We start from the raw sequence: 27,194 nt of genomic DNA, 5'->3' as shown, positions 1-27,194 counted from the left end.
TCTTTAAGAATGTGATTTGTACCACGTAAAAACTTTCAAATTGATTATTTTAACTTTAAATGTTTTTTTTATTAGCAAAATATAATAAAAAATATTATATTTATGTATATAAATGAAATAATTGAAATTGATTTTTATACAGCAAAGATAAAGGCAAACGATTCATAAAGCATTTAGCTTAAAATTTAAAAATAATCACATATTTTACGGTTATCGCACTTAAATTTTGCATATTCAATTATACATGTACAGATTATGCACGCGAAGTTTTCTTTCCACTGCACTATTCCACCTACAGTCATTTCCAGTTAATCGCTACATGTTTTACACGTGCTTGAACACATAACTGAACACAGTGTACTGATATGTATTCCAGTTGTCCTCCGCATTCTTTATCTCTCGTATTTTCTTAATCCACGAATTATTCTTTTTATCATTCATGCTCCATCTACGTTCATTTTCAATTAACCACGGCACATTTAATAAATTAACGATCGAGCTACGAATTTAATCGTCGTTTGTATCCTTCATGTCTTTAATGTTGCTACATATTAATTTATTCTTGGACCTCGACATTCTTTTTCGAATTTTTTTTTTACCTTTTTCGTTCCATTCATTCCTTTTTCCAATAACTTGAAATACAAATATACTACAAATGCGGCATTATGAATTATTTTACACTTTATTTAGATTCGAAAACATTCAAATTTTTTCAATCTATTTAAAAATCGTTAACACATATTTAAGATACCTCTATACAGATATTTATACGAATTATCAACCAAGAAATTTATTTTTATTCTCATTTCATTCAATTTTATTTCCATATTACATATCAATACTCCTAGTACTCTTTATTCACCCTGTCATCCACAGCGTTCTAGTACTCTATTAGATTCAGACCACATATAAGTTACCTGGCACATTGGTGTATGTTAATTTATATCCTGGCCTCGGACATTGCGTTTTTCAAATTTTCCCTCGCTCGTTTCCCTCGACTGTTCCAGACACGTGATATATCTTAGCCTCGCGTAGGCAGTAGGTAGTCACAAAAGCTCCCGATCCAGGCTGTCCTCCGCATCGCCTCGGTTCTTTATGGTCGACCCTTTTCCCGCTCTGAAAGACCGAACTCGTTACGCGGCCGTGTAACGAAACGCAGCCGCTCTTTCATCGCCGTCGACCACTATTTGTCAAGTTCTCCTCGTTGGAAAGGCCATTAACGTTCCTCCTTTTCCTTTCGCAATGCCGGCCCTTTGTTCTTATCTACTTGACTATAACAATAAGAAGTATCTAGTCATATTTAGCCAGTTCGCATTACTAATTCTTATCGACTAGCAACTTTCTTGGTGACTGGTCACTTTCAGCTTTTTAGCTCGTGACACAATGTCTCCTTTTAAATGATGTGATCTCTAAAACTTGTTCCATGTCCTGAAGAATTCTTTTCGACGATATATTACCGTTCCTTTTTTTTACATAATGGAAAACAACGCCTTCGATAAATTAAACTTTTTCACCATGCATTCCATTTATGTCACTCGATTGTGAAACAAAGTTTCCATTGAATCGTTTTTCTCTACGTTGAAATTGAATTTTTATAGATCAACAAATCGATCTAGTTTTTTCGGATATAGATTGACTGGTTTATATTTGTTGCAGGCAGAATTATAGTTTCCTTTGATTTTTATAAAGTTTGTTTATAAACCTTGTTCTTCTTAAAAATATTATTATCTTTAATTGCATTGAACTGTTACAAAAATTAATTCAAAATTTCAAATATCTAATTTTAATAATCAGAAAATTTAATTCTAAAATAAATTCTTCTTAAATTTTTACTTTTGACGAGATTCGGATCATGAGTCATTTAAATAATATTAATACATAATAATATAATGTAAAGATGATAAAATAAATTACTGTCATTGTAACTAAAATATCCTGTTAATGAACTATAATTTTTAAATTAGTTCTTTAACATGGGATATTTTATTTACTCTTTACACTTATTTCAATTCAATCTGTTTAACCAAAACACGTCTTTTTATAGCAGGTTCAACTACCGTTTGCATTAAGTCACCATTCACGGCCATTCTATGTTTCGGCCAGTCGATCGACCCCTAAGTTTCAGGCAGCGCGCCAGCAACTGGATCTATAAGGTCAGTCTTAACGTAAAAACGCGCGGTGGCTGGCTAATGCGGAATTCTCTATGGCAATGGTCTTTGCCAAATGGGTCAACCGTGTGTGTGTGTGTACATATGTGTATACGTGTGTGTGTAGAAGGAAAAGAAACGAAGGGAAAACATGGTAAAACCTTACGTGGACAACGATTTCATTCGAGGAAGTCGTGGAACTCGGCCTATTGTCGCGATCTATACCATTTCCTCTAAACGAATTATCGTGGATTTAGCAGTGGATAGCCTTGAAGAAGCACGAGGGTCATAGAATCGATCTATTCGTATTCTTCTTTCTCTTTCTCTTCTTCTCGTAACTTTGCTATTTCTATCTCGACTCTCTTTCTCTCGGTATATTTTTTTTTCTTTTTCATCTTGGTCGGAAATTGTTGATTTGAGAGAAAATAAGAATGATCAGAGGAGAGAAACGAAAGGTATTGACCTTTACTCCTTTAGTTCTCTTTGCAGTGATCAATCGAAGAGTATATATGAACATATGATTCAGGTTAAAAGAGTATTTAATCGTATGTCACAATTCTTTTCATATCAAAATTTATTTTTATTTTTTATAAAATATTAATATAATTTACAAAGAAAAAGTATTTTCAAAATATACTTTCATGTTTTTATTTTAGCAATTGAAAAAAAAATAGAAAAGCCTTTAATTTTTTGGTAAATTAACTTGGTAAATTAATCTAATATTTTTATTTATATTATAATTCATAATTCTACCATGTATTATTTTCCATCTTAAAAATGAAAGAAACACACATATCAAATTAATGTCTGATTACTTTCTCTTTCTTTGTTCTTCTATAGAAATAGCAAAGAGTACGAATTGATTACAATTGACGAAAAGTCTTGGCACAGAGATCCTTAAAAAAGCAGAAAGAGTTTCTCTCTCTCACAAGAATGTTTTCGAAACCTCGACGGTTGCAATTTATTCACTAATTGCTGTGCAGCCTGCTGATGTACCAGTAATTTGATTAACGAAAAATTGCGACCCGTCAAATGTTTTTCATTCGGTTTTCATGGTCGGTTCGGCACTCCCTTCGTTATCGCTCGAATAAATCCGTGACTTCAATTAACGTCGTACACGCCCACGCATCCACTGCTTCTTAATTGGCAAATGATTTTTTGCTACGGAGAATGCCAGCTTGAGCTTAACCCGTAATTCAACATTTTCAGTGGGAATTTTCCATTTATCACGTCCATATAGCAGAAAATTGGTAAAATTTGAGAGAATTGAAAAATTGATTTGATGAAAGTGAATGCTGATTGTGTTGAATAAAAATTCGAATTAATATTAATTGGAATTAATATGTAAATTGGAACAGTAAAATATATAATATAGATAGAAATTCTTCATTTTTTTTAAAGAGCTTTTAAAGAGTTTTTATATTTTTTTTATTATGATATATTTTAGTGTAATTGGAATTTCCGGATATAGAATTTGTCCATTGTAAAATATATCACAATATCCTACCAGGAATACTTTTAGAGATTTACTTAAATACTTCTTCAGTCACATTTGGTAAAATATTAGAGCTTGAAACTCGTAAGAATTATATGATCTCGAATTATAAAAATCTCAAATTCTTTACTTATTTTATTTATTTTTATTCGATTATTATAAATAATAAATATCTTCATCGAATTTGCGATTTATGTTAATAATGTCTTTTTCATTTAAATGATTACTTTTATTATTTCAAAACTAATAAAGAATATAGTGAAAAATAGTTAATTTCGGATTTGAATACCAATATGAAAGAGTTCTACAAAATATATTTCTACAAGTTTTAATATTGATTATTGAGCGATTTAATGTTAATCCCAAGAAAATTTTTATTGGTAATCAGAATCAAAATTGGCCAATTTCTAGCACTATTCTTTCTATTTCCCTAGATGTTATTTCTCTGGTCAAGGGAGCCAGCTCCTGGTCCAAGAGCCGGCCCCTGGTTCGCGTGGTTCGCCACAGCCCTGGTTCTCTGGCGTTGTCGACGAAGCGTTGCCAAAGCGATCCTAGCCGTATCACCGTTAAGATTATTGAAGAAACGAAATCTTCTACCGTTAACCGCTTCAAAGGCCTCGTCCACGGCGACGCTCACGAAGCAACATCAAAGACACAGAACGGAAAATTCTATATTGCAACGGAAGCAACGGATAAGAACGAAAGTGAAACGATTGTGCACCGGTGACGGGCCACATGTGACCAGCTCGACGTTTTCGATCCAAAGCCAGCAAATTCATTATAGAATGACCAGAAGCGGCAAAATATACGGGAAATATCCGAACAAGGTCACTACGGTGACCACCGGCCAGGGAAACCATTGAAACGCGACCACTCCATTTTCTCCGATTGTTTAACGCGGACAGCTCTCGTTTTTTGCGCGACCGTGGCCGTTCTCGTGTTAATCGCCGCTGTTTCTCGTGGTCCGAATTTCAACTCGATAAACCACGTGTGCATGTACGAAACGTATCCTGGGTTTGTTGCTATAAAGTCATTTCGTCAAACTCACGTGTATTTTTGTTCGAATGTTTGGCGAGTTGCCGTGTATCGGGGGTCGCTGTAATGGATTTGATGCGGTTGATCAAATTGCTTTTAAAAAGAACGTACATCTTTTGTGAAATACTGTGAAACAAATTGAATCAAAGTGAAAGTTTGAGAATATTTTACCGGGGAACAATTGTAGAAAGTTTACTTTGATTCGGTGTGAAGTGAACCATGGAATTTTTGTAGAGGTTAGTTTCCGATTTAACTGGCACGATGGTTTCGTCTACGAGGGGGTGATTAAATCAATGGGTCGAAAAGTTTTGCATTGAGTTTGATAGAAAGACAAAAGTGCATTTTAACGAAAGAATAAATGCAAAAGTAGGTCAGAAGCAAGTTAAGAAAATTTGTGGGAAGGTAAGTTTTTACAATGGGATATCTCAAATTGCGTTTTTGCTATAATAATATTTCTTTACAAAATTTATATATTAATTTAAAAATAATCAATAATTAATATTAGAAACACAAGAAATTTTCATTTGCACACAATTAATTATCACACAAAACAATCGAAACAAAAATATATAATTTTTTATAGTTATAATATTTTCGGGAAAATATATTAAAACAAATCCAAAATCATTATTATCTGATAAATTTGTGATTAAGATGTAAAATTTTCCTACTTCCAATATCGTTTTATCGACATTTTTTTTTAATTAAGATTTTTATCATCTAACATTGATCATGAAAATAGAGTGTGTTCGATTTAAGTCACATCAAAGGATTTAAGCAATGACTATTAGTCTTCTTGCTTCTTCCTGATGTCCTCGACACACTTTCAAGTGTCGAGGTCGTTTGACAGAGACCTTCGTTGGGGTCACCATTGTATCCAAGATCCACGACGACCGCGAAGCGTCGTTTTGGACTCATGATCTCTCTCTCTCTCTTTCTTTCTCTCTTCCTCCTCCTCCCAAGAGGAGCAGATCAATAAGCGTTAGGTGCGTTCCAACAGCTTAGGATATTCTTCATATCCCGCGATAAGGTTTGCATCTTGCGCAACCGTTCGTTGACTGACCATTCTAGGTCGCTTTACAATTCTGCTTATATGATCTAAACAATATCTACGTAAATGTCTACGTATGTAGATTTTACGTTTTAATATTCGTAATATCATTTTTTATGAAGTTTAGTAAATGAAATTTGACTGATAACAGATGAAGCTTTAAAATTTTAGATAATAATTTATCTATTGAAAAGAAAAATTCAAATTCTGATGAAAAAATTTAAAAATATTTATAAGAAAGAAAATTATTTGTATTAAATTCATAAAATTTTAAATCTTTCTTAAATTATGCCTTAATGCAAAAAAAAAATATTTTTGTTTATTTAATACTTCTGTATAATGTATAAATTACCAATACACAAGACGCAAAATTAAAATAAAATTTTATGACGTTCAATTAATCTTAGGTTTAATGATAAATAAAAGAAATAGTGAAATATAAATGATCATGATCCCAACATTTTAAATTCAAATATTATTCGTATTAAAATAAACATTAATAAACAATTTTTTATTATAATGGATAGATAAATTCCATTATAAATTCCAAGTGATATTTTTTTTAATTAAAAATTATATTTTCTCTTTAGTAAAATGAAGAAGAAAAAAAATAATTTAATAATTTATGAAATTTCATTGCTCACAATTAAAGGAGCATTTAAAGAATCATCTATTTTTTTAGTAATAGCCTCCTTCCATCGATTAGATTTGCGCACAAAAATTTCCTCTAAATCGTTCGACTTCGTTGTATCGTTGCACGTGAGTTGCCACACAGATTCGAGCAACAATGAAACGGTCGCGCAAGTTTCTAATCAGAGATGTACCAATTTGACACAATGGCCACCGGTTTCAGAATGAGCGTATCGCGTTTCAGAATGAAACGTAACTGTGCCAAATTTAATGATTCAACGCCCTATTGCGTCAGTTAACAACGCCATCTGGCCTGATGTGTCCCTGCTGAGTTTCGGGGGATCCCCGAGGAACACTTCTTAACCATGTTCTCGATCGACAGAGATGGAATTATAAATAGAACCCGTGTCTGAGGGTAGACAATGGAGGCATCCGCAGAGTGGATGTATATACATGGAAGCTTCTACAAAAATAGAACGATAACAGGAATTTAAAGAGTTCCATTCGACGGTGCAGTTGCACCCAGCGCATCGTCCTTAGATGCTAATCTTCTGAGGTTGCTTAATGAAAAAAATAAGATTATTTTTATCTATGTACGTATGTTTTAGAAGTGGACATTTATTTTAATTATAACAATTTTATGATTTCGAATGATGTTATGAGGCACGTTTTATATTTAATAAAATATTTTATATTTATATTTAATTAATTTTGTCATATGAGTATTAATTTTTCGATAAAACAAGATTAATAAATATAATTTGTTAAAAGAACATTCCTTCAATGATCTTAATACATCATTTTACATATCCAATTTTTTTCTGTACATCTTAATCGACACAATATTTTAATTTTAATTTTCAAAAATTATATGCTAAAATATTTTAACACTTATAGGAAATTCTTTTTTGATAAGATTTATGGAAGATGATCAATTCATCAAATCTATTCCAATTTAATCATTCTTCTTTACTGTATTTTATATTTCAACACAATTTTATTGTGTTTTTAATAATTTCCATTTCATTTATTTTTTATAATTTTATTATTTTTATATTTTTATTATTTCTTAGATACAATTTCTGAAAGAATTTTTCACAAAAAAATACAGAATACATTGCCAAGCTCTCATAATCGATCATAAGATGATATTATGTCGATGTCCTTCGCAAACAGGTAAAAAAATATCTGCGTCATGTCAAATAATGTAATTTCATAGATGTTGATTAGAATTTTCGTTCTACGCAAAAAAATCTTCGTTCATCATTATTGCAATATCGCCGAAGGCCTCTTGCGAATCGTGCATGTGAATTTACTGTTTTTTAATCAAGAGCACGAAAATAGCACTAGGGAAGACTTAATCAGCCTGTCTAACGTGAGTGGATGAAAGGAGGTTCTATCTGATTTGAATAGAACGACGCTGGGATGAGGCTTCGGTAAGGTCACCCAGCAAGATCTTGTCTATACTGAATTACACGATCGTCAATTCCACGTCATGAATACACTATATCGACCAAATAATACTGACTCATCGAAAAGTAATTCTCTGTTTATATAATTATATATTGTTCTATATAATGACGTTAGTAGAATTATCCACTTTTGGCACGTGTACCTAATAAGATTAGATCATCTTAAAATAATCATCTTAAAATAAATATTTCAATCAAATTCAATAATTGCTTTAAAAAATTATATATAAATTATTAATCTCTTAATAAATTAGTATATATATGTTTGATTTTTTTCAGATATTTTAGAATATATATAATATTTCTTATTTTATCTAATTATTTAATATTCTTAATTATTTAATATTATTTAATATTCTTAAATATATTTTAAATAAATATAATAAATGAAAGAACAAATATGCAGAATTATATTTTGCATCTCAATAAAAATTAATACTCGTTATTTTCAAAAAGATTAAAGGATTAATTAATAATTTTTAGAAATTATAAAAATAAAAATCTGAAATTCATCAGTTTTAATTTGATAATTCTGATATTGGATAGTGATAATAAGAATTGAAAAATAAAGTCAGTGAGTATAGTCTTGTCTACCTGGGTGGTTTGCAACATGACAAAAATAATTGAATCAGCATATATCTAGTCCAGTACACGTACCTCGCGTTCCTGTTATCTCGACGAAGTGCATCTTACAAAGTGGTTTCACTTTATCATTGGCTCTCACTCGCGTGTTTCGCATCGGTTATTTATGTCCAATGATGAGCGAAGAGAAACCTTCGTCGAGGTCGCTCTCGCGCGTCGAATTTTCAATTAGATTTGCATAATGACCGTTTAAAAGATACTCTAGCTGGCTTGCTAGGGTGAAAATTGAATTTACACAAGCAGTTACGTTCTCACTTTGCAAATTGCAATATCTCTCACGATAGAAAATCGATTATACGAAGAATGGGAAGAAATGATTTATTATGATTAAAATATAATAACAGTTGAATTTTCATTTTCAACAAAAAAAAATTATAAAGAAGATATTTAAAAAAATACATAGTTTTAATGTACATTTATAAAAAGAGTAATATATATATAGAATCATTAAAAATCAGCAATCGATAGCAACTTCATTATTTCCTCTTTCTAACATTGATAACGAATCAATGTTATAAATTATTCATTTGATAATCAGAAATGCACAATGAACTATAAAATTTCATGAATAGTTTACCAATGTAACAATTTCGAAAACTGAAAATGTTTAACCAGAAAGCAAATTTAATCGAATAAATACTCATAAAACCGTAACAATATTATTAAACAAGTTCGAGTAAATTTCTAATGTAAATTTCATTCGCTCATGTATACTCGTTTAATGAAGAATCATTAAAATCAGCCATTATATCGAATCGATAATAATAAAAATTGAAAACTACAGATTATTTTAATCATAAATATATAAGAAAAAAGAAAGATTGGATCAGAAGATCCAACTTAAATATTATAAAATATGATCCATCAAGTTCCAAATTTTCTATCTATATAATAGACTGATAAGTCACGCGACCAATATAGATAGATAGTAATTTTAAATTTTCTATTATACCATTTTCTTTCCGGTTCACTCTGTTTCGATCTACGGATAGATATACTCAAACTACAGATCGTACAAATGGGATTGTTGCGTTGTGCAATTGCAGCAGTAGTAAATCCTTCGAGATTCCGGATAAAGGTTGTTCTCCATACGATCATCATCATGCTACACCAGTCAATAGACTGTTATTTACGGGTCATGGAGTGCTATGTAATACCCACAAGAGTCAGGTTCAGGTGGAAAGGTCGTTTTCACGTACCTCACTTTTCACTCACCGGAACAATTAAATGTAGGATATCGCAAGAATCGCGTTTTCGATTTAAGCTGACATGGACGATGTATAACTTCGATTTCTCGGTGTCCTTTAGAAGAGACTTTTAGTTTTAAAATTTCATTATTTTCAATCTTTGATGTTGCATCTTACTGTGAATAACCAATTCACATCGTTCTATTATGACGATTTATTTCTTTTTATATAGATATACTATTTATAGCAAAATTGGTTTATTTATTTTAACGATATATCTTAGACACTATCACATGTACATGCAAATGTACAGATGTTCATGCATTAATAGAAAATTTAAATATACAAAACATTTTAGAAGATTTGTACATAATATGCAAAAATATAAAAATATTATAAGAAAAGCATACATTGTTATTTAATATAACATAGTATTCAATAAATGAATGAAATATTTATTTAAATTCTATTTATTTCATTCATGAATTTCATATTTATTTGTATATGATGCAGATTATTATAGATAATACCAGATTAAGAGAGAATTCAGAATTAAAAAGAATTTTTGATATAATAAATATAATTATTGAAATAAAAAAAATATATCAAATATAATTTATTAGAATGACTTATTCGTTAATTTTCCTATATTAATTTAGCATATGTACGTATATTACTTAGATTTATTGCGAAATAAATAAAACGATCTAAGCGAACTCAACATATGTATTTATATCATTCATGGATAATGAAAGACAAAATTGATGAATGTCGTGTTCACTAAGTCATTGATATCGCTATCTGGCAGAAATATGTGGAGAAGTTCTCGGTCAGGTAGTCGAATGCAAACGAAGTTATTACGGATAATTTGCATAATGGGATTTTAATCTGTAGACATGTCGAGGATCGAGCTTGGTGACACCTTATTGGTGCATAAAAGCATGCAAGGTATTAATCACCTGTTCTCCGAACGAACAGCTGTTCAATGAAAAACATAAATTTCCATTCGCTCTTAATAAATCAAACTATTATTTCAACTGTACCTATATCGTATTTTCTCGTAAAATAATATCTCTAAATCAACAAGTTTCACTTAAGAATTTTTCTCAAAATTAAATAACATTTTCCAAACGATTAATCATTTTTTCTATGACAATTGACTCTCCACACTTGCAATAAATCTTCATCTTTATTTCTCTTCTCTCTCCCTTATATTAATCTGCTCATTATAGATATTCGAAAATTTCCAAAAATACCCGAGCTGAATGACTCTCGACATCGTTTCCACTGGAAAAACGATATAATAAGCGAGTAGAGATGTGTGACGCAGCTGCGACACGAAGCAGTTTTGCGATTGAAATCGTGAAAGGCGGGCGACTTCCCGCTTCGGCGTGGAGTGACGAAACAGCCCCGTTGACCGACATTGCCAGAGCACGTGTCGAGCGCGTCGACAACCGACCAACGTTCCAGGCCAGCGATGAAATTCGAGAAAAAAAGGGAAAGTGAGAGGGAAAAAGCTTCGCAGGAAATCGGGGAAGGGAGAATACGGGGGAGGCGCGAGAATTGGCCGAAAATTGTGTGGATTTTCGAGTGTTTCGGGGACGATGTGCGAGGAGGAACGACTTTGTTCGTGCAGGGCGCCGTGGCGTCGCGCCGGCAGGCTTCGAGCCAATGCGCTGTGAAAATGCCCGGGTGGGAAAGGGTGGATCGGGGGTGGCGCGCAAGCGTCGTCGTGGTATCGACGCTTCGACTCCCGGGCCGAGGGAAAGAAGCGGATTCAGACGGTAGTAGTAAAGCCTAGCTCGGGTCGGCCGAGCGCAAATGTGCGCTCTACGTGGTGACAGCCGCGTCTCGTTCGAGCTGCTCTCATCTGAGATCTCGTTGCCAGATCACAAAGAACGTGATTCTGAGGTTCAACGTTCGATCGTTGAATCGGAGGGAGAGATGCGTCCGGCGTGATGGGCGAACGAAGAAACCGTGAAGGGTAGAGAACGTCTCTACCACAAGTGTGAACATCCCCTTGGTTTCAGTGTGTGCCTCCATCGTTCTGTTTCTATCTCGTTCGTTCGGCCTGTCTCTCTCGTTCTGTGCCTCTGTCTGCCTGTTCTCTCTGTTCTTTCGCTGTGCTTTCTGTCCTGGTCTCACACACACACACATACACATATACACACACAAACGTGTCTCTACCTCTTTCTCACACTTTCTGGTCGTCATCATCTCTTTTTCGAGATCGAGGTGGTAAAAGTGGCGCGAGCACGGGCAGACCCAGCCGAAGACTGGCAGCGTCCAAGGCACTGGCGGAGCTGGTGCACGAGATCAGGATGAAATCGAGGAGGTACGTGGTTCGATGGTCTCTTCAGCCGATTAATGCACAAATATCGGCCAAAGATGGCAGTGGCTAGGTCGCGAATCACGTTATCATTCATGTCGCGACAATCTTAAATGGACCAGATATTACATTCGCTATTCTCCTTCTCTCGCTCCTCATTCATGTGCTACCTTTTCTTCATGTGTTCCGACTGTTCACCCTGTACTTGTGCTAGCAGATAGCCTATGTCGCGCGCGTGGTACCTTTCTGTGTTCTCAATCGACGATTTCGTTTGCTTCAGAACTACGTGATTCTAGTTTTCCTCGCGCTAAATCATCCAAAATCTCGAGATTGCTCGATAACATCGAACGGCGGGAACGCGGAGAAGGTTAAGTCTCATTTGCATTTTTCAAGATCACCAATATTCATCCTTTCGATTTTATTATTCGATGGATACGGGAAAAGGAGATGGAACGATCGAATAATGAAATCATTTATCTGTGATCAAAAGTAAATGAATATCGAGATAGAAATTCCATAGATACAATGCATATTCTCTTTTTACGTTCCTCCTCGTTGTTGTTGCGTTTTCATCACGTCTCTCTCTCTCTCTCTCTTTCTCTTTCTCTTTAATACTCTTTAACAGTCTTTCTATCCCCTCTTACTCCTCTATTTCACTCCTTTCCATCTCTCTCTTTACACCCGCTTCCTCCACTTCCTCTAACTGAACTCTTTCATCCCCCTTTTCATAGTGTGGGCCACGTTCGGCTTCCTTTGATACATACTCGCACACATTTTTCCATGCACACACACACACACACACACACACACAGAACGCGCGCGCGCGCATACATCTGTTCGAAAATTGATGTCACGAGGCGAGGGGAGAGCGGAAAATACATAGATACACGTACATCGACGCCGGATGTACATTGACTCGGCTCCTATCTGTGTGCTCCCGTCAGCTTTCACGACATGCGCATCATTGGGCAAATATTCGGTTAACTAAACAAGGCAAACCACCCACGCCTCCATTCCCCTCTCGTTATACACGTATCCATGTACCGTGTACCATGCTTATATCGCGGTGTGACGCTAGTTACACATAGAAAAGCCAGCATCGCAACACGACCAATGTTTTTGCGAACCCTGGTTTATTCCTGCTCTGGCGATAATTGAAGAGCATCGCCAGAAATATACCATCGACGCGTTTTTCCTCTTTTTTTTTTTCTACCATCTTCCATCCGTTTTCCGTTCATTCGCCCCTTCTCGGTGCTCGTTTTGTCATCCACGTAAATTCGCATCGTCGAACAAGTTCACGAATGAACGATAACTGACAGATTTGACGTTCCTCGAATGTGATCGTTCAACTGGAAATTAAATAATAGGCAAAAAAAAAACGAGATATTGTGTTGAGCATGATATAGAGGAATTGGTATCGTTCGCGTGACGATAATTAAATGGCCCTCGAATTCTTAAAAAAATGTTTTCTTGTCGATACGCCTTTAATTCTTTGAAAGTATAAAAAAAATTCTAAATAAATCGATTAGTTATTTAAATTTTTCAAGGGAATGAAAAATATTTTATCATGCATATCGGAGTGCGATAATTTCTAAACCACTATGTTTCAAAGAGTTAAAACAATCGTGATTAGGTTTCATAGGAAGAGCTCTCGAAATAATTTGTTTTCTCTATTTATTTTCCTTTATATTTTCTCATTATTCATCCGTTCTAACCTAATATTTGAGATTGAAATGCGACAAAATTACTGGCACGCGATCAAGAAACGATTCGATTATCGAACACTTTTAATTTAATGCGCACTTCTTCGTTCATTTAAGTTTTCCTTTCTTTTCTACCTTTCTTCTTTTGTCTCGCTTTCTCTCAAACGAACGAAAACGATTCATTCGATATTTTTATCGCTCGCTAGAGCCAGATACCTGATTATGCGCCGGTTGGAACGCGTCCATAGGAATAAAGAATATCGATGAGGCGAATGAAATCCCTTGGTCCGGAAACTTTTCTCATTAATTGAGCCACTGTGTAAAAGCCGCCCTATGGAGGGTGTAATAACTTTTGCTATATAGAACAAAATTCAGAAAGCGGGACGGTAGCGATAACGTGATTTAAAGGTTTAATAAAGTCAGCCACGTAGATTAATTCGCTTTTGGACGGCGCGTGCACGAAAATGATTTGTGTGGCTTGATCGAAATCGCCTTGGGAATTGATTGCATTTCATTCTGTGTAAATTGTCCATTATCGTACGCCCATTGAATATTTTTCCACTTCGAAAGATTCAAAACGTAGAATATGCGATAAAAAATATTTAGAATTTCTGTGTGACATGTCTGATAAAAAAATTTTCGATTTTATTTTTCTTTCTTTCTCCTTTATTAAGTTATTAGATTCGCAATAAGAAGTGAAAAATTTCCATTTTCTGTTCTTTAAATATTTTTATATCTCTAAATGAAAGATAGTGAAAATATTTATAAGTTTCGAATAAAGTACAGTGAAATTGTTTCTTCATCTTTCTTTCTTCGTTTTTCTTATTGTATTTGCAAAACTGGAAAGTTTTCAAACTTGTAGGTTGAAAAGTATCGAAATGGTAAAAATACTTCCTCGTAAATGGTACTACTTTCCATTTGGTCGATATTATTACCTTCATATAAAAAAAAATTAACGGTTCATGTAATTTTCTTGACTTATTGTTATCTAGTCGATCAGTTAATAATATAATCGCAACTCACAAATTATAATGTGATTAGAAAAAATTATAAGTTCTATATGTAAGATGTAGATAATAAAATCATGTTAACATATCTTTAATCTTTTCTAAATTTTATCATAAATTTTTAATATTAACATATAGTTAATTTATAACACATTTCTTCGTCTTTATAATAAACAATTGAAAATAAAATAAAATTGAATCGGTGAGATAGTCTATCAATTTCTATCAAACTTTAAAAAAACGAAATTTCATATATTTTAATTTAATATAATAAAAATTGTTTTGTATTGAGATAATTATCAATTATAGTATCAAAAAATACTACAAAATAAATCCAATTAAATAATTATATTGCATATCTTGTTAACAATCTCCAAAGAAATAGTACCCTTCTACTTAACAACTTGTCCTGACTTTTGCTTGTCTTTTCTTCTGAGCTATTTTCATTGAGATTCTCATTAATCTTGAAAATCTAAAGCAGCTAAGTAAAGAATTCTTTTTACCTACTCCTTTTAGTTTGCTTTTGTATACCGTGTTCTATCAGCAAACTGAAAATAACAATTCCTTTGAAAAATAACGTTTTTAATCAAGATAGTGTAAAGATTTTCTTTATGATAAACGATAAGAATAACATAATCAGAAAAATCACGTATAGAAAAAAATCTAAATTTAATTTATTTTTGAACTTTATATTTAATAATTCTATCCGTGCAATAAATAACATATAAAAATATAACGCGGTGTAATTTTTCATAATGAGTCGAAACGACAGAATAATTATCTCTTTTTTTCTTTTTTGTATATATATATACCTGTATAGAACTTCGTTTTCCACACGATTTACTTTGAAACGACGTCGAGTGCACATGTACTCGGCCAAGGTATGATTTAAAGAATCTTGCTTCAGAACGAACCAGGTCTCCTTTTTCATTCATCTCGTGGAATTTGTTGAAAAATTCTGCATCTATTTTTACATATCAAACTGTATTTATAGAATTTGAAGACGCAATACAAACGTGGACCGAGTTTTGCAACTCTTCAAACGTTCCAACCATTTTCTCTCTTAATTGGGTACACTTTCTTTACTGTTCTCAGTTAAAAGAATACTATTCTTCGCGGGACAAGTTTCGCCGTTTCTCGTAACAAGCATGCTCGACAAGTTTTCAAATTTAAATCCCGTCGAAAACGGAACTCTCTTTGCGAAATAACATTATTCTCGGTTTAGCTATAATTTCTATTCGTATTCCTTATTTGGAATACTATATAAAATGGAAACAATGTATTTTGCCATTTTCTTTATCATTTTGAGAGATTTTTTCTATATCTTTTTTTTCTTTTTTTTCCAGCCCTAAATTTTCACGATTTACCTTCAAGTTTTATAAGTATCTTATAATCCATTTTCAGCGTTATACATAATTTAATATCTCTCATAATTATGCTAATTATTAGATAAAGATTATAAAAGTTGAAGGTAACTTCGAATATCTCATTAAAATGAAATATATGTAGAAAAATCATTATCTCGAAGGTTCTTCAAAATCAATGACATAAATTTTTAATCAGCATATTAATAAAAATAATTAATAAAAATATTTTCATGTTATTTATTATATTAAATCAAATTTATGCAGAAATTTATTATTATTTATTAAAGATTTTAGAATTTCAATATCAATTATTAAATATTTCTATTATCTTTAATATTAATATATTTTTATTATTAATTAATATATTATTTTCGATATTATTATCAATATAGTTTAGATATTTAAATAATATGATACAAAAATAATACGAATAATTAATTTTCCATCTACTATTATCAAACAGAAAAATATGGAAAAAAGAAAGACCTTTTCGTGATCGTGTCACGTGCCATTGAAGACCGTTGACGATAAGACATTTACAAGGTAACAAGGAAAACGACAGAAGTAAATCTTTACGTGATTTTTAAATCCGAGGTCGAGGCTTCATTAAGCCCTAAGTTTTTATATAAGAGACTTGACATGTTCGATGACCATCACCGAATGAATGCGCAGAAATTTGCTTAACTCGAGCTTTCATCAACAAGATTTTCGTTTGATTCCAATCGCGAATCATTGACTTATTGCATTTTATCAATAATATAATATTCTGGATATACACTGTCTATTTTAAAAACAGCAATAATTTTCATGTTCAGGGTTACTATAGATCACTTTATTTCAGTTCAAACTAATCTAGATAAAGAGCATGATAACAGAATGAAAGAAGCATTGAAAATATGAACTATTCACACTTTTTATTAGCGTATAAAAAGTATTTATAGAGTTGAATATATTTTATTTAGATTTTTATCAAGTTTAATTCTTCATAATTAAATATTAACACTGAACAGAATTAAGAAGAATTTTTGTTGGATATAGAATAGATGAAAGATTATTGTTTCTTAATTTCGAATATTCCATAAAATTGAAATAAAAGAAGAAAGTTAAAAAAAATTAAAGTTTTAAAAATTTCGTAATTTTCAGAGTTTCGAATTTTTATTACCTTCTATTTTTAGAATTTAAATTAAATAAAATTTTAAATTAAAAACAAAGAAAGATGTAAAGTTTTAATTACTTTTTTTTTAACTCTTTTTAGTATCTTAGAATTTATAATTATAGATGGGAAATTTCATTTCTGAATATCTTTATTACTATTTCAATTGTTATCGAAAAAATTTAATGGATAAATAAAGAATTTAATGAAAAATATCTCAAAAATTTTGGAATTCTAAAGTATTTAAAAAACTACATATAAAAAAAAAACCATGAAGAAATATTATTTTATAAAGTGTTAAAATTCATCGTAAATAAATTAATCTTTTAATTTTTTATTTTAAATTGACTAATACTATCAATACTAAATTTTACCAATTTTTATTTATAAAAATTTTGTTAACAAAATATTTGATTGACATTTATTTTCTACAATCAATATTATGAAATATTATACAACATGAACGTTTGCTTTACGTCAATTTGATTGACTACATCAGAGAATATTCTGTATAGTGTAGAACGATGCTCGAGGGGATGATTGTCTTGCGAAGAACGCGTTCTCGCTATCGCAATGTCTTCTTTGTCTGTATGCACTCATGGTTTACGAGGCGAGGTTAACGATCGTCGCGTTAGTACTTGAAACGAAAGATTGCTTTAACGACGTTTATCTTACGATGGAGAATACGAGCAGTGGATACGATGATTTTCTATAGCGTATATAAGAATAAGGCTTTTAATTGGAACAAGAGTGTCTTCGTTACGTATATTTTTAGAATCTTGCGAAGACTGCAATATCGAGGATAATTTAATGACGTTTATCTTGAGATAATTGCAGATTGTTAGTATAAACCAGACTTGGATAGATTTTAATTGACATAAAAGTAATGAATAACGATTTGAGAAAATGGATTGTTTCGATTTATTATTTATATTATGATATAATATTTTTATATTTATGTCATTTTATATTTATATATTAATATTATGGAAATAATATAAATAAAGTAGCTTTGTCTTAAATTGAAGTTATATATATCATTTTCAAATAAATATTTTATTTCAAAAATTATATAGAAAAACAGCATTTTAAATGAACATTAAATAAATTAAATAATTATTACATTTGAATTAATTTATTCTGAAATAAAATTTTTATTATAATCTTGTGATATTATTTTAAATCTCTCATTTATTTTAGCTATCCCTATTTATTCACTAATTATTTTAAATAATTCTATTATAATTTTTTAAATTATAAATGTTTTTAAGAATATATAAAAAAATATAAAAATATATTAGGATAATATATACTTTCCTTGTCAAACATCTGCAAATAACATTCAAACATGCACATACTCTACCATTCTTTAAAATAACAAACACTTCTTGTATTAAATTCCAACTCAAGTCACGCGATGACAATTTGAAAATGAAATTAATACTACACTGTTCAAACAAACACCTTCAAACAATAACAACAATATTCTTGCACGATTTTTCTACTCGAATTATTTATTTCGTATTCGATAATTGATCGATCAAATATTCCAAACAAAATATATAGAAGTTCCTCTTTAATTTGGCGATAGTTACCTACGTGATGCTTCATAAAACAGGCCTCCATTCAGGATCGACTCGGTTGAATTATGAATGACGGTCGATAGCTAGAGGGAGAACGCGTGTACTGGTCATGTGAGTTTCACCTGGCTTATATGGCTCTCGTAAGAATGTGTACGAAAAAAAGAACGACTATTGATGCCCAACTTTCACTGCTTTTCACCCTTTCCTATTATCCGAACAATCTATTCTCTTGGATTCAATTCGTGTACTCCACTTCCAAAATACATCAATTCTATGCTTTGAAATCGAGATGTATGCGTGTATAAAAGATGGTGAGTGAATAAAATTTTCCAGTGTAAACATGGAAAAGCTGATGTGAGATGTGAAACGACATCATGTATCAACGTCCATGATTGTAAAAAGGATTGTAACGTTTTTACTGGTTTGAAAGGGATCGTAAAAGAGTTTATTTAGTTACAGTTATAATTTTAGAATCCGAATCTTTTATATCGTTTGAAAAATAGTACATGATATTTTTTAAAATCATATCCTTTGTTTTTTTTTAATAAAGAATTCCGTCAAATCTAATTTATTAATGGATTATTGGAATATAATTCGAATATAATCGAAGATTGGAAAAAATTTTTATTTTATTCGTCGTTTATTAAACTTATCGGTTATTCCTTCCCCCTTTTTTCGCCAGTGTGCTGATTGCCTGATTGTTTTGATTCCGCGATGTTTGAAATAGATCGAATAATTACACTTTCTTATGCATTCAATTAATAAACCCGATATCCGATACCGATTTTAACTTCGATGGATTTTATTCGTTTCAAAGAAATTGCCTTATATAAATATTCATTTCTTTTCCTCCTATGTATCCAACTTTCGAAATCAATTTTCTAACTAATCAAATCATTTCATTAAATATAGTATATAAACTACTTCTTTTAGTGGTTAAAAAAAACGAATATAGAAGCATCGAATTTCTTCATCAAAGTTCTTCATTCTTCAGCTCGTCGTTTGTACCTTCGATTCTTATGCATTTCATCACGCCATCATCGTTCTTGCAGTCATCGTCTGGTCCTCTCATCAGTTCAGCATCTCGTGATACTCCTATAAATTAAAATGAGACGTCAATAAATTCTACTCTCTGCTTCCAGCAATATAGCTGTATTGATTCTCCATCAAAATCGTCGAAGTTACAAGGTCGTTAGAAAAGATACGTTCGCATAAAGATCTCAGGCAAAGTTTATCGTTACTGGTGGAGGATTGACAGCCTCCGGCAGGGCAAGTCTCGAGGCGAAAGATTTCGAGAAAGTGAAGGAGTGGACCAGGTGCGAGCTACCAGGAGAGCCTGGCACCTGGCTGTTTAGTGGCTGTTGATAAAGGGGGGGTGACGGGTAACAGCACCTAAGGGCGGGTGGGGGGATGCAGCTCGAAAGGGTGGCGGCATGGAGGAGCCCTCGCTGGAGGCTCTCATGCAGGCGGGCCTCATCTTCGTGGTCGGTGTCGCCATCATCCTCTCGAATCTCCTCATCATCGCCACCTACCTTAATTTCCGTGGTAAGTACTTTAACATCTTGATATTCTTGGTAATTTTTGCGAAAATTATTTATTTTTCTTAAATAAAAAGAAATTGCATTCTATTTTTGGAATTTAATTGGAAAATCATAAGTATTCTTAAATTATACGTGTTATTATTGATTTTTGACATATATATATATATATATATATATATATATATTGATTTTACATATTGCATCAAGATATAGATAGACTTGTTTCTTAAAAAACAATATTTTTCTTTTTCTTTTATAAACAATGTATGTAACTTTTTCTTTTAATTTATATCTTTATTAAGTAATTTAATATTTATTATATTTCATACTTTTCCAAATTATTAATTATTTTTAATTTCAAAATCTTTTTACAAATTTATATTAATCATTATTATATAATATCCATAGATTCAAACATTTACTTTTTTTTAACATAATCAATATTCTAATATAATATTAATAGTTTTAATATAATTATAATATAAATAAATATTCTAAAATTCAAATTCATTATCTTGAAATATAATCCTACTACTTCATCATGCCACAACTTTTTCTTTTTTTTCATCCTTGCGGATTTTTTTTTTTAATTTTCTGACTCTGTCACCACAGAGCAGTGAAAAAAGCAACGAATACTGTAACATTCGGTGAAATGTGGTTCACACTCGAGATAAATACAAATGAGCATCACACCGCACAGGTCCCTCCGAGGTGATAAACTACTACTTGCTGTCTCTCGCGTCGGCGGATCTTCTTTGTGGTCTGCTGGTGGTTCCGCTTTCGGTGTATCCGGCGCTGGTACGAAGATGGGTCTACGGGGACATCGTGTGTCGTCTCGTTGGCTATTTGGAAGTTACTCTCTGGGCGGTATCCGTTTACACCTTCATGTGGATCTCCGTCGATCGGTATTTGGCTATCAGGTACGTTTCAATTTCTTTCATTCTTTTCTATAAAGCTATGTTCAAAAATTTTTGGATATTTATTATATTTTTTATAGAAGAAATATGAAAAACAAAATTAAACGAGATGTTCAAGTAGAATTTGAAAAGAACATTCAATGAACAACATGAATATAAAACATTTTTGTTTTATTTAAAATATATTAAATAATGTATACGATGATTAAATATTTCTTTAATATTATTTATAATCTAATAACGCCCTACAGCAATATAATACATCTTAGTTTAACATATGTTCAACATATAGAGCAATAAAATAAATTCAAGTTGGAGCGATAATCAATATCAAGATAATAGGTAAATTGAAATCTCAACAATCTTCGTCAAATTTTCTAATTCATTCCATCTTCATCGATCAACAACTTACACACACATACACGAATGATCCATTATTCACTAGAACTTCAACTCTATATCCTTGACTCTTTATTTCTCCATGTATTATAAACTCAATCATAACCCTCAACTTTCTCCAACGTTCAAGTCCAACGTCAACCAATATCACAAATAAAATTAAAATTGAGTCTCGATCCTGGAAATTGACTGGAATTTACGTTTAAATCGAGTTCATGATTAAAGTATCGATTCGACAGGAAACCATTGCGTTACGAGACCGTGCAGACGAAGACCCGATGCCAATGCTGGATGGTCTTCACGTGGATCAGCGTGGCGATGATGTGCTGCCCGCCCCTCCTAGGTTTCCAAAAGCCGATTTTCGACCGGGAGGCGTTCATCTGCATGCTCGACTGGGGCAACATGGCTGCTTACACCATCACACTGTCGATCCTCGTGCTAGGCCCATCGGTCATCACCATCGTCTACACTTACTGCTACATCTTCACTATGATGAGGCGGCTAAGATCCGGCGTACTGATACACGACAAGGAGTACGCGACCGCGCTCTCGGAAAACCTGAGCAATCCGAGTCACATCATGTCCTTTGTCCTGGTGATGGCTTTCTGGGTATCCTGGGCACCGTATGCCGGTCTCCGGATATACGCTGTCGTTAACGGACCGCCGCAGGTAATTTAAATGTCAAGCTCTTTTTGTGAATATGCGAGGAAGTATGCGAGAAAGATCAGTTTTTATATGTTAATATGAGAAATCGTATTTATTCTCTTTGAAAGGTAGATTTCGCATAAAAATTTCATAACACATTGGTTCAAAGAGTATATTTTCTATTTAAAATCGAAAATCGTATTATTCGTGGATTAAATATGAAAATTTATATGTAACCAGATACAAACTAAATTATTGTTTTTCTTTCTTTATTATTATTTTTTTTTTAATCAATTATAGAGCAAAAAGCTTTTCATCAAATTTTTGAAAAAAAGTTTAAAAATATCAAGTTAAAAAGTTTTAAAGTGAGATTATTAAGAAATTTATTTTTCTGTGTTATTTAAATTTAAAGAACTTATTACGATAATACAAATATCTAATAAATTATATTGTACAATCTCACTGACTTTTTATAGTATATTGAAATGTAAATATTTAATGATTAATAAATTATCTTATATGATATCCGGTTTGTATTATATCACGATTGGATAATAAATATCACTCATAAAATTTGTATAAATGTCGAGGTAAATCTTGACAAAACATTCATTTATAATAAATTACAATAAATTTAAATATACAATAAAAATAAACTAAAATATCTTTATTCAAATTAAATTAATACTTGGAAATTTGAGAATCATTTTTAAATATTAAATATTAAATATTTTATAAATATAAATTTCTCAAAATAATGGAACAAATGATAATCACGACATATCATCAAATATTTCAATTTATTCGCATAATATCGTCGTCACATTCCAGGTACCGTTTCTTCATTTCGCGGTAGTGTGGCTGGGGGTGACGAACAGTTTCTGGAAAGCGGTGGTCCTCGGAACCCTGAGCCCGCAGTTTCGATTGGCGGCTCGCGTGCTCTGTCTGACGTTGTGCTGCCGGCATAGACGACTTCCGCCCGAGCTGCTCGGCCTCGACGACGACGATTAAACGCCAAACGCCTACAAGAACAAGAGGGGAAACGCTTTCCTTTTGCGCGCGAGCGTTTTACAACACGCGCCCCATTCCTAGAGCATCGCTTTTCATCTCACGGTATTCGAGATCGTTTCTTGCATCCGCCACCGTTCTCTCGGAGTCCTCTTCGGAGGCTGAGACTGAGATTCTTTGTTCCGAAAAGTACTACCACGACGTCCACGATGACAAACGTGTGATCGATCCAGTCGGATTTCCAAAATGTGGGGTAAATTTTAGGAAAATTATTTATAAAATAAGAATTCTTGTCAACGAATGTTCGATAAACGAACGATCGAAGATTAAAGGAAAGAATTCCTTTTTTTTTTTGACCGTTGACATTTGAAAACTTCATCTTCACTCTATCTTCAATTCATCTATTAGATTGATGTATATAAAATGTCATTTTTTTTCTTTTTTATTTTTATCGAATTTTATGTCGAATAGAATAATTAAATAATTGGTAGAATTTTAATTTTTTTTCAAAATGATTTGTAAAATGTCAGTTCTAATAATTATTAATTATTAAAACGTTATCTGATGAAAATAAAGGATAATAAATAATTTGTAAAAATATTTTCTTCAAATGTTTCTATACGTATTTTCAGTTTTTTGTTTTAAAAAAACTTATTAAATACAATGATAAAAAAGAAACTAATATGTTACTCTGAAGAAATGACATTTCATATATAAGCATCAATTTATCATTTCAATTGAAACTGTTTATCATTCTTACTAAATGGAAAACGAATTTTCAACTAAGCATGATTTCAGCCAAGTATAATAAAATAAATTTCTCTCTAAAATGAATGAGCAGTCAACCACAATAATAAACTTCGAAAAAACTAAAGATTTTTGTCAACGGAATTATCTTTTATCATTAAACGTGTTCAATTCAATCCGAATCGTATATTCACGCGTGTTAATCAAGAATCTAATAAAAAGAGAAAAGAAATTAAGAAACCAGACAGAAAAGAAAATTAAAAAACATAGATTCATCACTTCTTTAAACTATTCATATCACCTATAAAGAAATCGCATAATTCCTTTTTCTATACAATTTCAATTTAAATAATCAATTATACGTATATTACATATATACATGTACAAACTTTTAATTTATTATTAAAAAAAAATTTTCTTTAATTCGATAAAACGCGAAGAAAGAAGCATGAAGTACAGTTCAAAGAAATCGAAGCTCAGTTTGACGAAGATTCTCGATAGGAATGCTATCTTCACTAGCAAATACGTCGATCTAACTTCCTCTTCGAGGTTAGAAATTTCCTTTCGACGACGTTTCCATTCGACATGAATCGCTATAATTGATTAAATCGCGGCGACGCTCTGTTTATCTCCCTTTTTTTTGCTTTTTCTTCTTCTTCCGCGAAACGCTCTCGAGAGAAAAATCGACGAAATGCGGAGAGCTCGCGCGTTCCTCTCCTCTCCGTCGTTTCGTGAGAGCATTCCCGACGGAAACTGATCGTTGCCTACATTACATGTATCTACGTGGTAAGATCAAGCTCAAAACAAGTATCTTAGCCAGTCGAGATAAAAAAGAAAAAAAAGAAAAAGAAAAAAAGTAACGTATAAATAGATAATCGGGGGACGAACGATTTGCTTGCGATCACGTTAATGTGATTACATGGATATCGATCGAAAAAAAAGTGTATGAAAGAAGAATGATAAAAACAGGACGCAAAATAATAAGAGAATACTAGGTCAATTAACGGAGATGCCTCTACGGAATGCGACGCCGCATCTATTTGCGCGCCAGTAGAATGCCCAATGTGAAATTGAGAACTCGAGGATGGGGTTCCGATCGCCATGGTTATATGCTTTTTTTTTTAATAACGCGCTTCCTCCTCTACTCGGCCATTCGATCGGAATTCTTTCCACTCTCTCTCTTTCTAATTTTTAATCAACAACGAGTGACAGGTTTATTTTGTCTATTTTTTTATTCTAACTTTTTTAACTTTTTGTTTGAGGAATAATAACATTGTGAATAAAATATAGAATTGCTTGTACATTTATGAAAATTTACATTTGATTGGAAATATATAAAATTCATAGTATGCAAAGCATTTGGGTCATTATAAGATCATTCAATGAATGAAAGGAATTTCTATTTAAATTTCATTTATTTAATTATATTTATAAAAATCTGTAGTCTGCTTCTTAGAATTTTTGAAAAGTTAAATAACATTTTTCATAATTATTCTTTTTTTTTAAATTTTATTTATTAACATATATTAGTTCTTTAATGGAAAAAAAGAAAAAATTCAAAGATTACTTTTACAGAGATGAGAAATATTTAAATATTTAATATTTAATTTGCTTTAAGATTAAGCAGTTAATTTTTTCTAATTATTTTCCTTATTGTCATCAAATAAAATTCATGCATCTTTTCTTCTAATATTAATTCTAATATTAATTCTAATATTCTCTTGTACATGAACAAATAGTTTAATCTATTCAATTTTTCTCTTATAAATTTGTACAATTGTATAATTTTATAACGTTTCTCAATTTTTCTTTTAATGAAATTACCTCTATTTAAGAGAGAGTAATTTTTATTAAGAGAAAAACTATGAATCGAAAACATTTTATAGTTCAATTCTAGATTTGCTTCTAAAAAAAAAAAAAAGAAAAATTTACACGCATAAGATTCCAAATATTGTTAAATATTAAAATTAGATACAAATCAAGAATTTCTATCATATATAAGATCAAATTCTAATCAAAATAATTATTAAATTTTCATCATTCATCGCGTCAAGAAACATCGAACGACCGATAGCGATAAAAATTAATTGAATAAAGGCTAATTGAATAAAAAAGTACAAATTCATTTAAGAACTACTTTCGACATTTATTGTCACTAACTATTTTGAGAGTGAAAGTCACTATCGGACAATCACTTCCAACGCAGTATCCATTTACGAAAAATATTTTCGAGAGTTTTACTCTCAAATGTATTCGCATTCTAAGAAATTATGAAAGAGCCATAGGTGAAAAAAATAATAAATTCGTTGTAAAATTATTGGACGAAGGATCGCTGATAAAGTCGAATCACTTCGTGGTGATACTCTATTATTCCATAAATTTCCTCTCGAAACTTCGCATCGTATTCGAGATAGGAATTTAATTTAAAGATCTTCTTATTCGAGTTTTTATTCAAATCGACAAGAAACGCGATATAAAACGGACAAAAACTTGGAGAAAACATTTTCCGTGGGTGGAGAGAAAGCAACGGCTATTAATAAAACGCGCGGTTCATTTATAAACCGGACCGTTTCTGTAGCAAATAAACTCAGCTGTTCAAGTAGCGCAGTTACGAATGTTGCATGGCTAACGCTTTTATGTAACGAAACTCTGCATGACGTTTCCGTGACGGAGATATTTATGCCTTGCTCTAAACGTTGTATGCGTTATATGTAATTGTCGATGAAAAGATGCGTGTAATTAAGTGTTCCGTTGGGGAAAATGTCGATGATTCTGTGACAGTTTCAGTGAAATCAAGTTGTATTATATGAAATGAAGGATTCGTAACAATAAGGACTCATGTTGATTTTTGTTTTTTTCTTTTTTTTGTTCAAAAGAACAAATAATTAAATTAAACTTTAGCAATTTTAATTTTTGTTCAAAAGATATAAAGATTTTTTCAATAAAATTATATATTATTTCAAAATTTTTTAGCGATATTAATTTTAAAAACGAAATGAAAAATATATATAAACTTTAAATGAATATTTTTTTAAAAATAATATTTCAATGGTAAGTACTTTAATTAATAAATTCTTCTCTGATAAAAAGTAAAAATTTATTTAAATTGAAAAAGACAAATATTTTATACATTACA

The 27,194-nt window shown here is 31.6% G+C and overlaps 2 protein-coding genes across 3 annotated transcripts; both read left to right on the top strand.

Annotated features, from left to right (window-relative positions):
- Window positions 1-2,090: 2,090 nt before the first annotated feature.
- Window positions 2,091-4,505, top strand: LOC122721142. Its single transcript, XM_043948452.1, has 2 exons — window positions 2,091-2,153; window positions 4,077-4,505. Exons 1-2 carry the CDS (start codon window positions 2,091-2,093, stop codon window positions 4,503-4,505), a joined length of 492 nt encoding a protein of 163 aa, XP_043804387.1.
- Window positions 4,506-4,608: 103 nt separating this feature from the next.
- Window positions 4,609-23,790, top strand: LOC122721129 (G-protein coupled receptor 52). Of its 2 annotated transcripts, none has more exons than XM_043948437.1 (5): window positions 4,609-5,079; window positions 19,944-20,346; window positions 21,043-21,262; window positions 21,898-22,327; window positions 23,135-23,790. In XM_043948437.1, the coding sequence occupies exons 2-5, from the start codon at window positions 20,235-20,237 to the stop codon at window positions 23,312-23,314; spliced, it is 942 nt and encodes a 313-aa protein (XP_043804372.1). In that variant the 5' UTR covers window positions 4,609-5,079; window positions 19,944-20,234; the 3' UTR covers window positions 23,315-23,790. The 2 variants fall into 2 exon arrangements, with proteins under 2 accessions (XP_043804372.1, XP_043804370.1); XM_043948435.1 differs by lacking the exon at window positions 4,609-5,079 and adding an exon at window positions 11,462-11,994.
- Window positions 23,791-27,194: the final 3,404 nt, after the last annotated feature.

Source organism: Apis laboriosa, unplaced genomic scaffold (genome assembly GCF_014066325.1).
Source record: "Apis laboriosa isolate Shangri-la unplaced genomic scaffold, ASM1406632v1 scaffold14452_cov158, whole genome shotgun sequence".
Taxonomy (NCBI): domain Eukaryota; kingdom Metazoa; phylum Arthropoda; class Insecta; order Hymenoptera; family Apidae; genus Apis; species Apis laboriosa.
This window is presented reverse-complemented; position numbering and strand designations above follow the sequence as displayed.